Source organism: Ornithorhynchus anatinus, chromosome 20, assembly GCF_004115215.2.
Source record: "Ornithorhynchus anatinus isolate Pmale09 chromosome 20, mOrnAna1.pri.v4, whole genome shotgun sequence".
Classification (NCBI taxonomy): Eukaryota; Metazoa; Chordata; class Mammalia; order Monotremata; family Ornithorhynchidae; genus Ornithorhynchus; species Ornithorhynchus anatinus.
Genome location: NC_041747.1, coordinates 1182647 through 1200151, shown reverse-complemented (window position 1 = coordinate 1200151; position 17505 = coordinate 1182647). Strand labels below are relative to the sequence as shown.

General features: G+C 47.6%; 1 protein-coding gene across 3 annotated transcripts in view; it reads right to left on the bottom strand.

The window, feature by feature from the left end:
• TNFRSF19 (TNF receptor superfamily member 19) overlaps positions 1–17505 on the bottom strand; it is a 60787-nt gene that overhangs the window by 3236 nt on the left and 40046 nt on the right. For all 3 annotated transcript variants that reach the window (XM_007664097.3, XM_007664098.3, XM_016226774.3), the window contains exons 6-9: positions 5504–5668; positions 4905–5030; positions 2226–2328; positions 955–1357 (exon numbers count right to left, since the gene is read on the bottom strand). In XM_007664097.3, the coding sequence (XP_007662287.1) occupies positions 955–1357; positions 2226–2328; positions 4905–5030; positions 5504–5668 (797 nt within the window). The remainder of the gene's footprint in view (positions 1–954; positions 1358–2225; positions 2329–4904; positions 5031–5503; positions 5669–17505) is intronic.

Genomic DNA, 17505 nt, shown 5'->3' with positions numbered 1-17505 from the left:
CAAGATCCCGGGGCCGGGGTCGGAGGCAGAATGCCATCGGGCAGACGTAATCTTGGCATTTCTTCTGGCCTAAGTCAGAATCTCCTTTCTTGGTTTTTGGTATTCAGACAGATAAACAAACACCAAACCAAACCCCATTGAGTCAGAGGCTCACTCTATCCCTGGCCCAAAGGATAAAGCCAGCTCTCCCACTTGCAACTGCAAGCAAGCTTCCCGCTGTTGTATTTTGGTATCTGTTCCGTCCCGGGTCGGTGCGGGTGACTAACAGCGTCATCTCCGGGAGGACGTGAGTGCAGGGCACTCGGGGGCTTGTGAGCAGAAGGGTCGGGGAAGGAGGGGTGGACGATGGCCACTTTTGCTCGGAAGACTTCCCTCCTCTGGTGGGGCCGGGACATTATCCCTTGGAGCAGGGGCGAGGATGGGCAGCAAGGGACCCGGGATGGGAGCAGAGAGCCGAAAGCAGCCCATCCGCCATCCTGGAGGCGCTGCAACTGGGCTACGCGGGACGTGCTGACAGCAATGACTGAGAGCAGCAAGCCCAGGCCGACGCCATCTGTGGACCAAAGGGGCCCAGGGTGGCCAGGGGAGTTACGACAGAGGCGAGTACAAGCACAGACAAGTTGAACAGCAGCCGTGCAGAAACCGGCTTAATGTTCAGCCAGCAAGACATGGGCTCCTTTCCTTGAGCGGGGCCTAGCGGGGATTGGACGCCGAAGCGGTTTTGAAAACAAAGTCAGGCCCCGCACGTGGAAAACCGTCATAAAGCAGGAAACCGTCTTGAACCGTTGGGTTCCACAGTTCTCGGCACACAGTAAGCGTTCAGTAAATACCGTGGATCTGTGAATGATTCCACCGCACGCTGGGTCGGGACTCTGTGTTCACGGAGAAAATGTAGCGCTTGCTCCCCCCAAGCCCACATATTCACACAACGGTCAGTTAATCGCTACGTCTTACTTGGTTCGAGGTTGGAAGGGCCATTCTCACGACGGCCTCACTCTCTCCTCCTGGCTGGTTCTGGTTAGATAGCGTGTCTTGACTCAGCAGCTGTCCTGTCGATACACTGCGGTTAGAGAATTCAGTCGCTTCCCCCAGGTTTTCGGAATGAGTCTGAGCTGGAACAGCCGCGCCTTCCCAATCCTGGCCATCGCTCAAGTCCAGGTGGGCTGATCTTTCCCGTTGGGGACCGAGTGAATTCCCATCTCCGTTCAGTCCGGGATAGGAGTCGCAGAGGGAGAGGGTGTCACCGTCCAGAGGGGTCGTCGGTACCAGGGGCCAGGCGTCCGAAAGATCCCCGCAGGTGGAGCGAGAAATGGAACCAAAGAACGTCGGAATCATTTCCCCGATGGAACTGGTGTTCCTGGGGAGCCGAGACACGAAAGACACCAAGGACAGTCCGTGAGTACAAACTGGAGAGGTCCCGCAGAGAGACCGTTCACCTTAAAAATCAGGTTCACCACCATCTGACTCTTTACCACGTGTGCGTTTCTCTTTCAACCGGTGCTGTGTTAGTTACATCTCGGGTCTGTTTTCTGGCTGAATCCGTACCGGGAAGACCCGATGGAGGCGGATGGAAAATTGCCGCTTTGGTTCGACTGTCAGCATCGGAGAGGACCGGGACCGTGACTGGAGGTCGTCTCGGGAATAATAGCGGGAGTGTGAAGGGCAGCGCTGTTTAGCACACTGTGGGCAGGGGACGCATCTGCCAATTCTGTTGTAAAGAATCAGCTTTAAACCGCTTTAAACAGTGCTCTGCATATAGTAAATGCTCGATTCATTCAGTCGTATTCATTGAGCGCTTACTGAGTGCAGAGCACTGTACTAAGCACTTGGAAGGAACAATTCAGCAATTGGATCAATCGATAAATATCACTGGTTGATTGATTGACTTGGGCAAGGCATTTCGTTTCTCCGCCAGCCTCCGAATTAACATGATGGGTGAGCCCGGCACCCCACCAGCGTCTAATACAGCGTGGCTCAGTGGAAAGAGCCTGGGCTTCGGAGTCAGGGGTCATGGGTTCGAATCCCGGCTCCACCACTTGCCAGCTGTGTGACTGTGGGCAAGTCACTTCACTTCTCTGTGCCTCAGTTCCCTCATCTGTCAAATGGGGATTAACTGTGAGCCTCACGTGGGACAACCTGATTCCCTTGTGTCTACCCCAGCGCTCAGAACAGTGCTCTGCGCATAGTAAGCGCTTAACAAATACCAGCTGCCCGAGGCCAATTACCTTTCATGCAGAGAAGACTTGGGGTGGAAGGCGCAGCTGTGCGGACTGGGGTCCAGGCTGCAGGTCTCCTCACAGCACAGAGATGGAATCAGGTGAACTGGCCCTGAGGAAGAGACGCATCTCAATCGAGGGTATGTACGGGGGGGGGGGGGGGGAGCCCGCTGTCAGCAGAGCACTCTCCTAAGCGCTTGTTACCAAACGTGATTCCTGTCCTCAGGAATCTTAAATTCTAGCAACGGGTGAAACACTCAACGCAGCATGGCTCAGTGGAAAAGAGCCTGGGCTTCGGAGTCAGAGGTCATGGGTTCGACTCCCGGCTTGTCAGCTGTGTGACTGTGGGCGAGTCACTTCCCTTCTCCGGGCCTCAGTTACCTCATCTGTAAAATGGGGATTAACTGTGAGCCTCCCGTGGGACAACCTGATTGCCCTGGATCTACCCCAGCGCTCAGAACGGTGCTCTGCACATAGTAAGCGCTTAACCAATACCAACATCATTATTATTAACATGATTTACAGACAGGAAAAAGAAGTGAAAAGAGGATCTGGGTGGGAGTTAGTGCTAGAGTAATAGGGTGTGGAAGATTCGGACAGAAGTTAAAGCAGCATGGCCTAGTGGAAAGAGCATAGGCTGGAGAGGTCAGAGGACCTGGGTTCTAATCCCTGTTCTGCCACCTGAATACTGTGTGATCTTGGGCAAGTCACTTAACCTCTCTGTCCTCAGTTTCCTCATCTGTAAAATGGGGATTAAAGCCGTGACCCCTCTGTGGGACATGGAGTCTGTCCAATCTGACGAACTTGCATCTATCCCAGCGCTTGTACAGTAAGCGTTTAACAAATAACGTTAAAAAAAAAGTGCTAGGAGGAGGAGGAGGAGGAGTGAGGCTGGCATTAATAAGGCCTCTCAATCCTCTAATGTGGTAAAAGGTATGGGAAACAGCATTGCCTAGTGAAAAGAGCATAAATGTGGGAGTCAGAGAACCTGGGTTCTAATCCCAGTTCTGCCACTTGTCTCTTGTGACTTAGGGCAAGTGATTTGGCTGTTCTGTGCCTCGGTTCCCTCACTGAAAAATGGGAACTAAATCCTATCCCCTCCTACTTAGACTGTGAGTCCCATGTGGCACATGGATTGTATCCAACCTGATGATCTTGTGTCTACACCGGCAGTTAGTACAGTGCCTCAGCACACAGTAAGCGCTTAACAAGTGCCATTAAAAAAAAAAGAGGAAAGTGCTCTGGGTGGTCAGTTCTGGAAGAACGTTCCTTCAGTTACTTCATGGCCAACCACACATTTCCACTTGATTTCCACTAGTTCTTTTCCCTCAGTTCGAGGGAAAAAATCATCTAAGTCATAGTCCTTCACCTGGTTCGGAAACTCTATGAACGCCGAGATCCAAATGCCAAGCTTGGCTGCCCCTCTTTGGGGCTCCTCCCAATCGCGGCTCACAAGCCCAGGTGGCCTTCTTTCTAGCTGCCATCAGGCCAACTGCCTGATATGTGGGAGGGAGGGAGGGGGGCCTCAACCTTTTCAGCCTCCTCTACCTCGGTGACTCCTACCGCCGGCACCACGTCAGCCACCCCTGAAAGTTAGAAAACCACCCCCGGCCCTACTTTCAAACTCTCAGGTCCCTAGGAAGCCAGGACCACGGTGGGGTTGGAGCTTTGCACCTCTGCCAGAGAGGAAAGATCCATGTCTCTTTTAAGCGACGTTCTCCCTTCTTCTTGGGGAAAACCACTCCTCCAACCACTCCTCCCTTGGTGCCCTGTCTGACAGCAGCAGTGGGAAAAGTTGGTCAAACGCCTTGAGATTCCACAAAGTGCTTTCCGAAAGATTGGAAAGATAGAGGAAATCGACTTTTTCTTTTCACCCTGATTAGTCGTTGGGACTGAACTTGATGTCCTGAGACATTCGTTTATGGGCGTAAATACCAATTAAACAGTAGGAATTCATCCCGGGGGTGTTGGGGGGCAGGGGGCCGGGGGAGTCGAAAATACGCATTAAGGAGGCCTAAAACCATGTCTCCCAATGTAGGGCTGAAGAGCGTTGTGTGATTTTTAGAGTCGGCAGCCCTGGCCCCATTGCTAGATAGGAGTCTCTCCCGCTACCCAACTGTCTCACCTAAGCCGTCCTGGGGACCTGGTTCAGGGATTAAACGTAGGGGCGCCAGCTCAGGGGGCATCTGAGATGTGGGCCCGCGGGGCCCGACGCCACCTCCATGCAGTCCCCTTTTCTTGGGGCCGGGTCAATGCCTAATCCTAACCCCCTTCGGATTGTATGCTGTGAGCAGGGAACGTGACTACCAACTCTGATGTACTGTACTCTTCCAAACAGCACACGGTAACTGCTCAATAAATATGACTGACTGATTGCCAATCAGGCCAGCGTGAGCCCTGGCAATCGCATCTGTTTGCGAGCCCATGCTCACTGAGGGCCCACGTGCCCTGGATGTCCTGGGGTCACTTCTTGCTTTTCTAATTTCCCTCCTCCATACTGTGACGCTCAGACAATGAATCACCAGCCCTGGAATCCTTTATGAGCACTTCCGGAGGCGGGAGGGGGAGGAGGGGGCATGTGTGTGTGTGTGTGTGTGTGTGTGTGTGTGTCCGTGCGTGCGTGCATACCCTGTGCCCGGCTTTTGGTGCACCAGGTGGCTCGTCCCTGGGTAAGACCTCCCCACTTACGGCATGTCTGCACAGGAACTCGCTGGCACTGACAGCAGGCCCCATGTGTGAACTCGCCCAGAGCGGGTCTGTTGAAGCAGGACAGTTCAGATCCATTGTACTGTACGTCCTGGAATCTTGTAGACCCTTCGGGAAACATTGGAAAAAAAGAGAAAATGCGCCAATTAGCCCTTCATTTTCCTCCTTTTTCCCTTTGGGAAGTCCCTAAATACTACAAGGCTTTAAATTCCAAAGTATTCTTTATAATTTGTAAGACAAGGGGAAAATAACCATTTGAAACTCCATGCCAATTGAGTCTTACATTCAGAAAATGGAATGTCCTGGAGAGGATTTTTTCTGTGTTGGGGGTAGGGCGGTGTGGGGAGTGTTGGGGTAGGGATCGGCAAAGGACAGAAGCTTAGTAAAAAGAGATCTCAAAGAAGTTGTGTCTTTAGAGTAGCAGGGTGAGGGGCTCTCATAATTGTCCACCTTTCTGTGTACGGACAACTTGCCCGATCTGGTCCCCTTGAGCCCGGGACCAGTTAGGAAGTGTCTTCCACGAATCTGGTCTATCCCCAACTGCTCTGACTCGGGCCCACAGAAAAGCTCTGGGCACTCACAGCTGGGTTTCTTCTCCAGAAATTGCCTTTTGCAGTAGATGATGCAGAGGATGAGCAGGGCCAGCAGCACGGTGGCCAAGGCGCTACAGATCACTGCAGCCAGAGCCGTGTCCCTGGGGCTGGAGGCCGGAGATGCGATCTTCACCAGGTTCACTTTGGCTGTACCTGGAAGTGGACAAGATGGCGCTCGGTTTAAGGTTATGATAGGAACTGAAACACAACTGCTCAGGGTCCTTGGCCCTACGCCATTGTTTTTATAAACCCCAAATGCCCCAAGATATTTCTAATACTGGTGGGCAGGCTCCACTAAAAAAAAAAAATCTGTGCTCCTGGAAGAATTTGAGAAGAAAAATACACATTTAAGTTGTCCTTATATTAGAGTGAAGATCCATCTCAGAGCCCAGCTTCACAGATATCCCGCTGTAGCATTTTTGATGAAATGTTGGTCAACTAGCACTAGAAAAGTGAAGGGAATTAAATCTCTGCCCTTTTTTTAGTGGTGACTGTTAACTGCTTACTATGGGCCGGGCGCTGAATTAAATGCTGGGGTCAATACAGGCTAATCAGGTTGGCCACAGTTCATCCCATCTGGGGGTCAGAGTCTTAATCCCCATTTTACAGATGAGGTAAGTGAGGCACAGAGCAGTTAAGTGACTTGCCCAAAGTCACACAACATTCACGTGGCAGATCCGGGATTAGAACTCATGTTCTCTAACTCCCAGACCGGTGCTTTATCCTCTAGGCCACACTCCTTCCTGAAGAAAGCAACCTTGGATTTCTACTAAGCACCCTTTTTCAAGGTGCTTAGCAGTAATCCCAATTTAATGGGATTTCTGTGGATTTACATGTAGTTCCTTGAACATCTAGGTTCCTTTCGATAATCGAAAGACGAAGAACCCTTAAAAATGATATGAGTACAATAAAGGCATTCGGTTACAATGAGCTACTAATCAGGATGCTGCATGGCTATTCTTACTAAGATTATGGCAGTCTTGTACCAAGACTTCTTTCAGATCCAGGCACTATTTTATTTAATTGGTCAACTAATATTACATTCCCCAGCTTTTAGGGAGAGACTGACACAAAGCCCAGACCCAGTGAAACTGTCACATATAGTAGAAACTTATATTAATCGACTTCTAAGCAAAGTACCCAGTGGAAACTGCTTTTTGCGAAGAAGAGCCTTTTGCGATCTCAACAGATGTAAAGGTGTGGTTCCAAAGAGCAAGCAAGCCTTTTGTAAAATCCAGCTGGTTACAGCAGCCAAATGGTGGAAACGCTAAACATATGAGTCCCAGATGTATCATTCAAATTGCTGCCAGTTCACAAAATACTTGGATTTGCCAGCCAATTTATACCAAGCACTCAGATGTTGGCTAAATGAACAAAAGAGAGCCATTATCCTTTTCTTGATTGGTTTGCTCAGCTTTTCATCTTAAAGGCATTGTATTTTGGGGCTTTACAAGCAAACAAACCAGAGTTCTGAGCCGGATGATTCTGCCACTTCACAGTTCAGGTGCTTCCAACCGATACACAAACATGATCCAGCACCAACAAGTTAACCGGCTAGAATGAATTCCTTTGGTCTTCGACACAGTGAAAACATTCAACTTTCAGTGGTTGAGAATGAGGGGGAGCATGCGTTCATTTCTCTTTTCTCGGGACCACAGAAAGTTCCATGCCTAGCCAGTTTACTGGTATCTGTTTATTCCAAATCATTCCTGAATTCAGTGAGCTTCTTTAAGACCGACAGAGGTTACTTCCCAAGCGGTGATGTGGAAATTTAGAGCCAGAACTCCAGCCTAAGGAAGTTCAGTCTCCGGAGAGCCCATCCTGGCCTTAGTCGTCTTAGCTCTGACAGCTGCTAAATTCCAAGAGGCAAGAAGCATTACCCGGCGGCTGTCAGAAAAGGCGGCAAGCCCCTGCTGGGACTGTCTCCCAACATCTGCAGGAGGACAGCTCTCTGCGTGCATGGCCTACAGCCAAAAGGTCATCATGTCAGAGCACAAGTTTTCAAATCTGCTCCAACTGCTGACTCTGAAGCATTTGGTTTCCAAATTCCTGCCCTACAGAGTTGTTTTGTGTGTGGAAAAAACTAAGAGAAAGCCCAGCTACGTAAGTATTGACCTTTTGTTTAGAAGTCAGGCAACATTTGTTTATCGGTGCAGGATTGCAGAGCTTGATTGGTGCCTTTCAAGTTCATTTCCTCACCATAACTTCGATTCCTGGCACTCTGAGGTTGCCAGTGGAAATGGCTCTTGACAGAGGAGTGAGGAGTGTCTGTAAACAGGCTTTATTTCCACTGTCCCAGAGAAGAGTCACACGTATGTTTTTTATTCTGAGCAGAACTCATTCCACAGTCCAGCTCTGATATAGTTGGTTTGCATTTGGAAAACAATTAGGAAGCCCGACCCAAGCGTAATTTAACAACGAAGGCAAAGACACAGTCACCCAGCCTGAAGGAGTAGCTCAGGAAAGTGATTCCACTTAATAAGAAAGTCCAGCTGTTATGCCACTACGGTCTATGCCTCACCTGTTGAAGCAAGCAAGTGCCTAGGTTTCTGTGCTTCTGTTGTACTTCTCCAGTGCTTATCACAGAGCACTGCATTCAGGAGGTGCTCATTAAGTAGCAGAATACTCTGCATTAAACCTCAGTATCCCTAAGATACTAATTTTAACAATCCATATTACCTTGAATTCTTAGAACTTAGATCGAATAAGTCAAACCTCTCCAAGTCCAGAATGAAGCCAATGGAGGCAAAGGCGATCCTGAGAGCTTACCCACCCGTCCTCATCATTTCCTTAATATAATTAGTTCAGTGCTCTACACACAGTAAGTGTTCGATAAATACGATTGATTGATTTCTCCTGGCGCATCGTTGGCAACTGGCTAATGTTAGGATCCTGACTGTGAAAGTGAGAGAGCAAGGAATCTCAAACTCTGTTTTGGAGAATTCTGACAATGTTCTTCTAGAACTCAGGGGGCTGCATTTTTGAGAAGCTTTGCATTAAGGGAGATACTTTCACAGACACTTAGAATAGTGTTCTGCACACTAAGTGCTCAATAAATACCACTGATTGACTGGACTTGCGCTGTCAGAAGAATGGTCCTTTATTTCCCTAATTGCATTCTATTCCAGATGGGTCATGCAAACACTGAGTGGGCATGGATTCAGGACTCCACAGGTCTTTGAATCAAAACGGTCACTGTTTACATGTTCAGTAAACTCACTGGTGGACTGAGAATACCATGAGAATGATGCATGCGATATCTACTAGAAATTCCTGTCTGAATGTCTTCATTTCATTTATTTTATATGTAATCTCAGATCTCAGCAAATCTTACCAAATGATTCACTGAAAGCTCCTTGAAGATAGGGATCGTGTCTTCTAATATTATTGTCCTCTCCCGAGCACTAGTACAGTTCAGTGTTCTGCACACAGTAGCAAATACTCTTGATTGATCGACAAAGTCAGTATTTTTAACTACAGTAATTTTGAAATGTTTAGTTTATTCACAGAATGGCAATAAAGGAGAGAGGGTATAACCAAGGACAGTTACTACTACTATTTAAATAGAAACAGATTTTGAAGAAGGAAATAGTGATTAAAGAGACTGGCGATGACCCTCTAAATCCATGAGCCCCTAAGTATCAAGGTGCAGCGATGATTCTGATTCTGCCTTCCCGATCAAGGAGTGATCGGCTTCCCTTGCGCGGTGGAGAGATGGTGGAAGAAGGGAGAGCAGTGGCAAGAAACTTGGACCTCGAATAATAGCAGCAATTCTGACTGAGAAGCCCAAAGGGAGGACCCTGGGAGGCAAGGGTGGGTGGAGACCTTGAGAGGGATCACTGGCACACAGCTGGGGTATAAGTGAATCACCCTGAGCTTGGTGGCCAGAGCTGGAATCCTGGGTGGCTGGGGAGGAGCCAAGAATTAATTCTATTTATTTTATTAATGATGTGTATATACCTATAATTCCATTTGTTTATATTGATGCCATTGAAGCCTGTTTACTTGTTTTGATGTGTGTCTCCCCCTTCTAGACTCTGAGCCCGGTGTGGGCAGGGATTGTCTCTGTTGCTAAACTGTACTTTCCAAACGCTTAGGACAGTGCTCTGCGCACAGTTAGCGCTCGATAAATACGACTGAATGAATGAATGAATCCTAGTTCAGAGATAGATCAATCAGTCACTCAATCAATGGCATTTATTGAGTGCTTTCTGTGTGCAAATCCCTGTACTAAGAGCTTGGGAGAGTACAATATAATAGAATCGGCAGACACAATCCCTGCCCACAAGGAACTTAGAGTTTACACGGGAAGAGAGACATTAAAATAAATTCCAGACAGGGGAAATGGCTGGGTAGAAGGATATGTATAGTAAGTGCTGGGAGCAGAGGGTGGGTGGATATCAAGTGCTTGAAGGGTTCAGATCCAGGAATGTGTCTTGCTGTAGTGTACTCTCCCAAGCACTTAGTACAGTGCTCTGCACACAGTAAGTGCTCGGTAAATACGACTGGGTGACTGACATAGGCACCACAGAAGGGACAAGGAAAATGAGGGCTTAGTTGGGAAAGACGTGTTGGAGGTGTGATTTTTGGATGGGTTTGAAGATGAGGAGAATGGTAGTCTGTTGGATATGGAAGGAGACGGAGTTCCAGGCCAGAGGGGGGAAATGGGAAAGGAGTTGGCAGTAATAATAATAAACAATTGTAGTATTGGTTAAATGCTTACTACGTACCAGGTACTGTACTGAGTGCTGGGATAGATGCAAGGTGATTGGGTTGGACACAGTCCCTGTCCCACCTGGGGCTCCCAGTCTTAATCCCCATTTTACAGATGAGGTAACAAGCACAGAGAAGTGAAGTGACTTGCCCAAGGTCACACAGCAGATTAGAACCCAGATCCTTCTGACTCCCGGGCCCGTGCTCCATCCACTAGGCCGTGCTGCTTCCCTAGGCTAGACAAGGGAAGACGGAAGAGACAGGACAGACGGCAGGATAGACAAGATCGAGGGACGGGAAGTTGGTTGGAGGAGCAGAGTGTGGGGGCTGGGTTGTGGGAGATCAGCCAAGTAAGGTATGAGGGAGAAAGCTGACTGAGTGCCTTAAAGCCATAGTTAGGAATTTCTGTTCGACGTGGGGGTGGATGGGCAACTACTGGAGGTTCTTGAGGTGTGGGGAGACATGGGCTGTATTTCTCTTCTGGGCAGCAGAATGAAGTACGGACTCTCGTGGGGAGAAACAGGAGGCAGGGAGGTCAGCAAGAATTAAACATGGATTTTTTTCTTCCTGTCCTTTTTCTTCCTGTTTCAATTTTAAAGGGTACGGATCCAACAGGAGCCAGATAAAGGGGAGAACAGGTCTGTGCTGTCCAAACAGAGCTTGGTTTGGCCACACATCTAGGAAGATAAGGCAGGTTCATTCAATAGTATTTCAGTAGTATTTATTGAGCGCTTACTATGTGCAGAGCACCGTACTAAGCGCTTGGAATGAACAAGTCGGCAACAGATGGTTCACTAGTTACCACCATTTAAACCATTCTCTACGTAGTTGGCCTGACTTGAGAAAAAGAGCAAAAGTACAGTCATGACCTCCGAATGTTCCCGAAGTCGGCTGAAATTCTCCCTCACTCCTTCCCCCGATCCTTTCCCCCCTCAGCCCTGAACCAAGGCTCGGATTCTCTAGCCCGGGTGTACGGTAATAGTTCTAAACACAGAGTTTCTTTTCCAGACAAAGCCAAATGCCATTTCCTCTAGACAGACACAGCTAATTATTACTACTGCCACTTTATATTTATAACGTTCCTTTCATCCAAGATCTCAAAGGGCTTTACCAACATGATCTCCTTATTATTAGCAATTTTTAATGAGGGATTATTAAACGAATAAGCGAAATGATTAAACATCAAGGAATTTTCTTTTTGGCAAGCTCTGTGGGTACATAGTCAGTGTTAAAAATGCAGGGAAATCAAAGTGATTTTGACGGTTTGTCTTAATCACCGACATTTTCATTAGCGCCAGTTCAGGAGCTTCTGGCCCTTGGACTAGTTTTTTATGGTATTTGGTAAGCACTTACTATGTGCCAGGCACTGTTCTAAGCAGTGGGGTAGGTAGAAGGTAGGTCAGACACATTCCGTGTCCCACATGGGGCTCACAGTCGTAACCATTTTACAGATGAGGTACCTGAGGCACAGAGAAGTTAAGTGACTTGCCCTAAGTCACAGAGTAGATAGGTGGAGGAGCCAGGACAAAAACGCCACGCTGCTTCTCCAAATTTTGCATAGAATTTCTGATTTTGGTCCAAATTGGGAATGCCACCTACCCTATCCTGGCTCTATGATCGGCAGTTCTCTGAAAATAAGCCAGTGGCACTAGAGAAATAAAGTCACATTCAAGTGGATCGTCACTTCTGTATGCATCTGTCAAAATAAAAGGCTATAATTCTGTTCCTTCCTGAAGGAATGTCGGGGGGGCAGTGAAGCAGTTTTAGTTTATATCCTGCAGTCTTCTCATCTCTGCAGGGCCTTGACCATCTGACCTCTCCCATAATAATCTGGTTATTTGTGAAGCGCTTACTATGTGCAGAGCACTGTTCTAAGCGCTGGGGTAGATACAGGGTAATCGGGTTGTCCCACGTGAGGCTCACAGTTAATCCCCATTTGACAGATGAGGTAACTGAGGCACAGAGAAGTTAAGTGACTTGCCCACAGTCAGCCGACAAGTGGCAGAGCTGGGATTTGAACTCATGACCTCTGACTCCCAAGCCCGGGCTCTTTCCACTGAGCCACGCTGCTTCCCATGGTACTCCCCCTCAATCAACCAATGGTATTTATTGAGTACTTACTCTGTGCAGAGCACTGTACTACGTGCTTGGGCGAGTACAATATAACAGAGTCGGAAGACGTGATCCCTGACCCTAGGGATCTTATGATCTACAAGGGGAGATAGGCATGAAAATAAACTACAGTTAGGGGAAATAGCAGAATATAAGGATACTCTTCTCTGTCCAATGTGTCTCAACTCTACAAGCCCCAGGCTCAACCCACTTGACTGGGACAGGAGCCCCTGATGGCAGTCTAATAATAAATAATGTTGGCATTTGTTAAGCGCTTACTATGTGCAGAGCACTGTTCTAAGCGCTGGGGTAGATTTACAGGGAAATCAGGTTGTCCCACGAGAGGCTCCCAGTCTTTACCCCCATTTTACAGATGAGGGAACTGAGGCACAGAGAAGTTAAGTGACTTGCCCCAAAGTCACCCAGCTGACAAGAGGCAGAGCCGGGATTCGAACCCATGACCGGTGACTTCCAAACCCGGGCTCTTTCCACTGAGCCACGATCAGTACCAGTAAACAGCGTAGCTCAGTGGAAAGAGCATGGGCTTTGGAGTCAGGGCTCATGAGTTCGAATCCCAGCTCTGCCACTTGTCGGCTGTGTGACCGTGGGCAAGTCACTTAACTTCTCTGTGCCTCAGTTCCCTCATATGTAAAATGGGGATTAAGACTGTGAGCCCCACGTGGGACAACCTGATTCCCCTATGTCTACCCCAGCGCTTAGAACAGTGCTCGGCACATAGTGAGCGCTTAACAAATACCAACATTATTATTAAACAGCAGTACGTGAGCTGCGGAGTGACCGAGGCTTAACAAAACTGTAAACTTTCTCCTCAGCTACTTTATCTTGTCTTCTGCAAGCTCTCTTTCTCTCCTTCCATAGATATATGTATACATACTCATTCTTCTATATGCATTCGTAGTGAAATATATATTTCACTCTCAACACACCCATGCAAAAATGCTCTCTCGGTCTCTCTCTCTCTCTTCCCCATTTACTTTTCCTCCCAGAGTGGCTTGAAAAGGCCGGTTTAGCCATGCTTCCTGTATGTTTCTTTTCCTTCACCTGGCCCCTGCACTGCATCCGTGTGACCCGGGGCAGAATGAGAGGAGACTAAACACTTCACTGCTGCACAATCCCTCCATCTCCTCCTTGCTCCTCTTTCCTGAGCGGTAGTCAGTCATATTTACTGAGCACTTACTGTGTGCACAGCCCTATATTAAGCGCTTGGGAGAATACAATAACAATATAACCGACACCTTCCCTGCCCACAGTGAGCTTACAGTCTAAAGGGGGAGACAGACATTAATATAAACGGATAAAATTACAGAAATATACATAAGTGCTGTGGGGCTGGGAGGCGGGATGAATAAAGATAGCAAGTCACAGCAATGAAGAAGGGAGTGGGAGAAGAGGAAAGGAGGGCTTAGTCAGGGAAGACCTTGGAGATGTGCCTTCCATAAGGCTTTGAAGGGGTGGCGGGGGAGCGTAATTGTCTGTTGGAGATGAAGAGGGAGAGCGTTCCAGGTCAGAGGCAGGACGTGGGCGAGAGGTTGGCGGCGAAATAGGCGAGATCGAGGTACAGTGAGACTGGCATGAAAGAAGCGAAGTGTGTGGGCTGGGTTGTAGTAGGAGTGTAGCGTAGTGAGGTAGAACGGAGCAAGGTGATTGAGTGCTTTAAAGTCGATGGTAAGGAGTGTCTGTTTGATGCAGAGGTGGATGGACAACAACTGGAGGTTCTTGGGAAGTGGGGAAACGTGGCCTGAATGTTTTTGTGGAAAAATGATCTGGGCCACAGAGTGAAATGTGAACTGGAGTGGGGAGAGACAGGAGGCAGGGAAATCAGCAAGGAGGCTGATACAGTAATCAAGAGAGGATAAAATAAGTCCCTGGATTAAAGTTGTAGCAGTTTGGATGGAGAGGAAAGGGCAGATTTTAGTGATATTGTGAAGGTGGAACCACAGGATTTGGTGATGGATTGAATATGTGGGGTGAACGAGATACAGGAGACATGGGTAATGCCAAAGTTATGGGCTTGTGAGACAGGTTCTTTGTCTTATAAAAACACGCCATTTTTAAATAGTATTTGTTATGCGCTTATTATGTGCCAGGCACTGTTCTAGCACTGGGGTAGATACAAGGTAATCGGATTGGACACAGTCTCCATCCCACATGGGACTTACAGTCTTAATCCCCATATTACAGATGAAGCAGCTGAGGCACAGAGAAGTGATTTGCCTAAGGCCACACAGCCAAGTGGTGGAGCCGGGATTGTAACCCAAGTCCCAGACCCGTGCTCTATCCCCTAGGCCTCTCTGGTTTTGACCAGAAACATGTAAGCTGAGGGAAATGCGAGATCAAACAGAGCTGCTGCTATTCCAAAATGAAGTCTCCAATGAGACTAAGGGGATTGCCTGCTGGAAGTTATAAGCAAAGATCAGAAAACTAGGCTCCGCTGTTCTTGTTCTGTGCTCTGACTTTCCTTGACTAACCTGTTCTGGGCCATGTTCTTGATGAAAACATGGCATAATTTGATTTCTTAGTTGAACTGACTGCAATTCTACTGTGTATCCCACATTTTTCAATACGGGCAAGGGTCGGTGGGGTTCAGGAGAGAAAACCAGAAATTTCCTGATTTTGTTGTAGAGTACCTTAAGGTTTAGGAGAAAGTCTTTTTAAGTCTTTGTTAAGTCTCATTGTGGGCCAGGCACTAATATTAACCATTTCACTGTTAGTTTTCCTTAGCAAAGTGGAGATAATAATAATAATGGTATTTAAGTGTTTACTATGAGCCAAGCACTGTTATAATGCTCACCTGCCATATGGCTGGGTTCAAAGGATCTATTAATCTTTATGAAGTCACTTAGATATTATAAGCACTAGAGTAATCATTAACATCTAACTTCTGATTTGCCATGTAACTGGCAAGGGTGAATACAAGTGCTCTTCAACAACCACAAAGACTGTTTCCCTCATTCCATTTAACTTTCCTTGAATAGTGAGAGAGATAAATATAAAGAAAAATGGATTTGGGCATTTTGCCTTATTGCACTCAGATCAAACCTGAATTTTACCGATCCAATCCAACAGAAAGCCCAATGGTATCTGGAGGATTATTCCCCTGGGTAATTAAAATTACCCCCAGTTTATGGAATTGATAAGAGGCTGCCACCAAAAAGTGAGAAAACTGATCAGCTCTCTGAGGTGCCCTGGGCAAGATCAGCTTTTAGGAGCAGCACAGTGGCCAAATCATTGGTGTACTGTATGCTTTCAGCCACAGGATATACAAGAAATGCCAAAAGCAAGTGAAATGCCAATGCAGAAATCAATCATCATGTGCCTGATCCCACACACATTCCAGATGCACTATGCCATCTCTATCTTAACCAGCTTCTGATCCTAAATCAGAATACTAAACATTTTAATTGCAAGATGGTCTTGAGCTTGTAGATATCCTGCAAATTCATTTTCCCTGCCCTACTAGCTGTTAAAAATAGAGGAGGCAAAGAGTTTTCCAGAAAAACAAGGTTTGTTTGGTCTTCAACTTCTGTGGGAACAATCAAGAAGCTTCTCAACTCAAATCTCTCTAAATTACTCCTCCTCGCCCCCAACCCTATTGAGACATGATCAGTGCTTGGCACCTGTATTATTTCACTTGCTCCTAGCAATAATGGTAATAGATAAATTCACCCAGTGGAAGGCATGTGGGTAGACAGGTTCTGTGAACACGCTCACCTAGGAGGAGTAAGATGTAACAAGTTAAACAGCTGCTCGGGTCTCTGCATGCCCAGGCTGGTTTGGATCCAGCCAAACCTTGTGGCTTCAGGCCCAGGCCAGCCAATCAGGCAATAAAAAATGCATGTACTGGTTTGCTGCTTTGCACAGGACCCTGAGCCAGGCCCTAGATTAAAGGTAGGTTAAAACTAGAGCCCCCTTGCCAACTAAGCATTTACAGGGAAAAGTGGCAGGCGACCCAGGGGAAACAAACAAGGCTTTATTAAAGCCCTAAGACGTAGTTTAGGGATGGACAAAGAGGGCAGTTGCCCAAAGTCCTTGGGGGGGAAAACCCCTCCAAGAGTCCGTAGAAGGATGAGGTATTGGGCAGATTCCAGGGGACTGAAGGAGGATGGAGTTGGGGCATGGAGGAGAGGAAACAAACCTGGACTAGAGGGATCTGTCCCTGGCCATCAGTGTCTAGTGCTGGCCCGGCCTCAGAGACGAGGCTGCTCTCCCTCCCCTGCATCTTCTCTGAATCTGAAGGCTCAACAAATGTTAGCCCAGTTTATCATTAAGACTTGCTTAAGCCTCTTTTGCTTTTCTTTTGGTTGTGAGATCTTCTCTCGGAACCTCTCTGCCATCTGGTCCACGGCTCGAACATTACGAATAGGGTTAGTTCAGCGAAGAACTTGCCCACGAGCTGTGTGGATCTCTCCCTTACCTTGTAGACCAGCATGAATTCTAGGGACTTCTAGGGAACACCCCAGCTCTCCTGAGAATGGACCTCAAAGTCTTTAAGACTGGGCATGGCCCAGGACCAGCCTAATCTTTCCTCAGACATGTGATCATTTAGATGACTATGTTATGCTGTGATAATACTAATAATTGCAGTATTTGTTAAGTGCTTACGACGTGCCAGGCACTGTACTAAGCGCTGGGGTAGATGCAAGATTATCCAGTTCGATGCAATCCCTGTTCCACGTAGGGCTCATAGTCTTAATCTCCATTTTACAGATGAGGAAACTAAGGCACAGAGAAGTGACATACCCAAGGTCATACAGCAGACAAGTGGCTGATTTGGGATTAGAATCTAGGACCTCTAACTCCCATTCCCGTGCTCTTTCCACTCGGCCATGATGCTTCCCAATCAATCAATCGTATTTATTTTTTGCTTTTAGTGGTATTTATTAAGCATTTGCTATATGCCAAGGACTGTACTAAGCACTGGGGTACATACAAGTAATCGGGTTGGACACAGCCCATGGGCCACATGGGGCTCACAGTCTTCATCCCCATTTTACAGATGAGGTAACTGAGGCACAGAGAAGTTATGGGACTTGCCCAAGGTCACACAGCAGACAAGTGGTGGAGTCAGCAGTACCCAGGTCCTCAGACTCCCAGGCCCGTGCTCTTTCTGTGAGGCCACGCTGCTTGGAAGTGTACCTTATAAC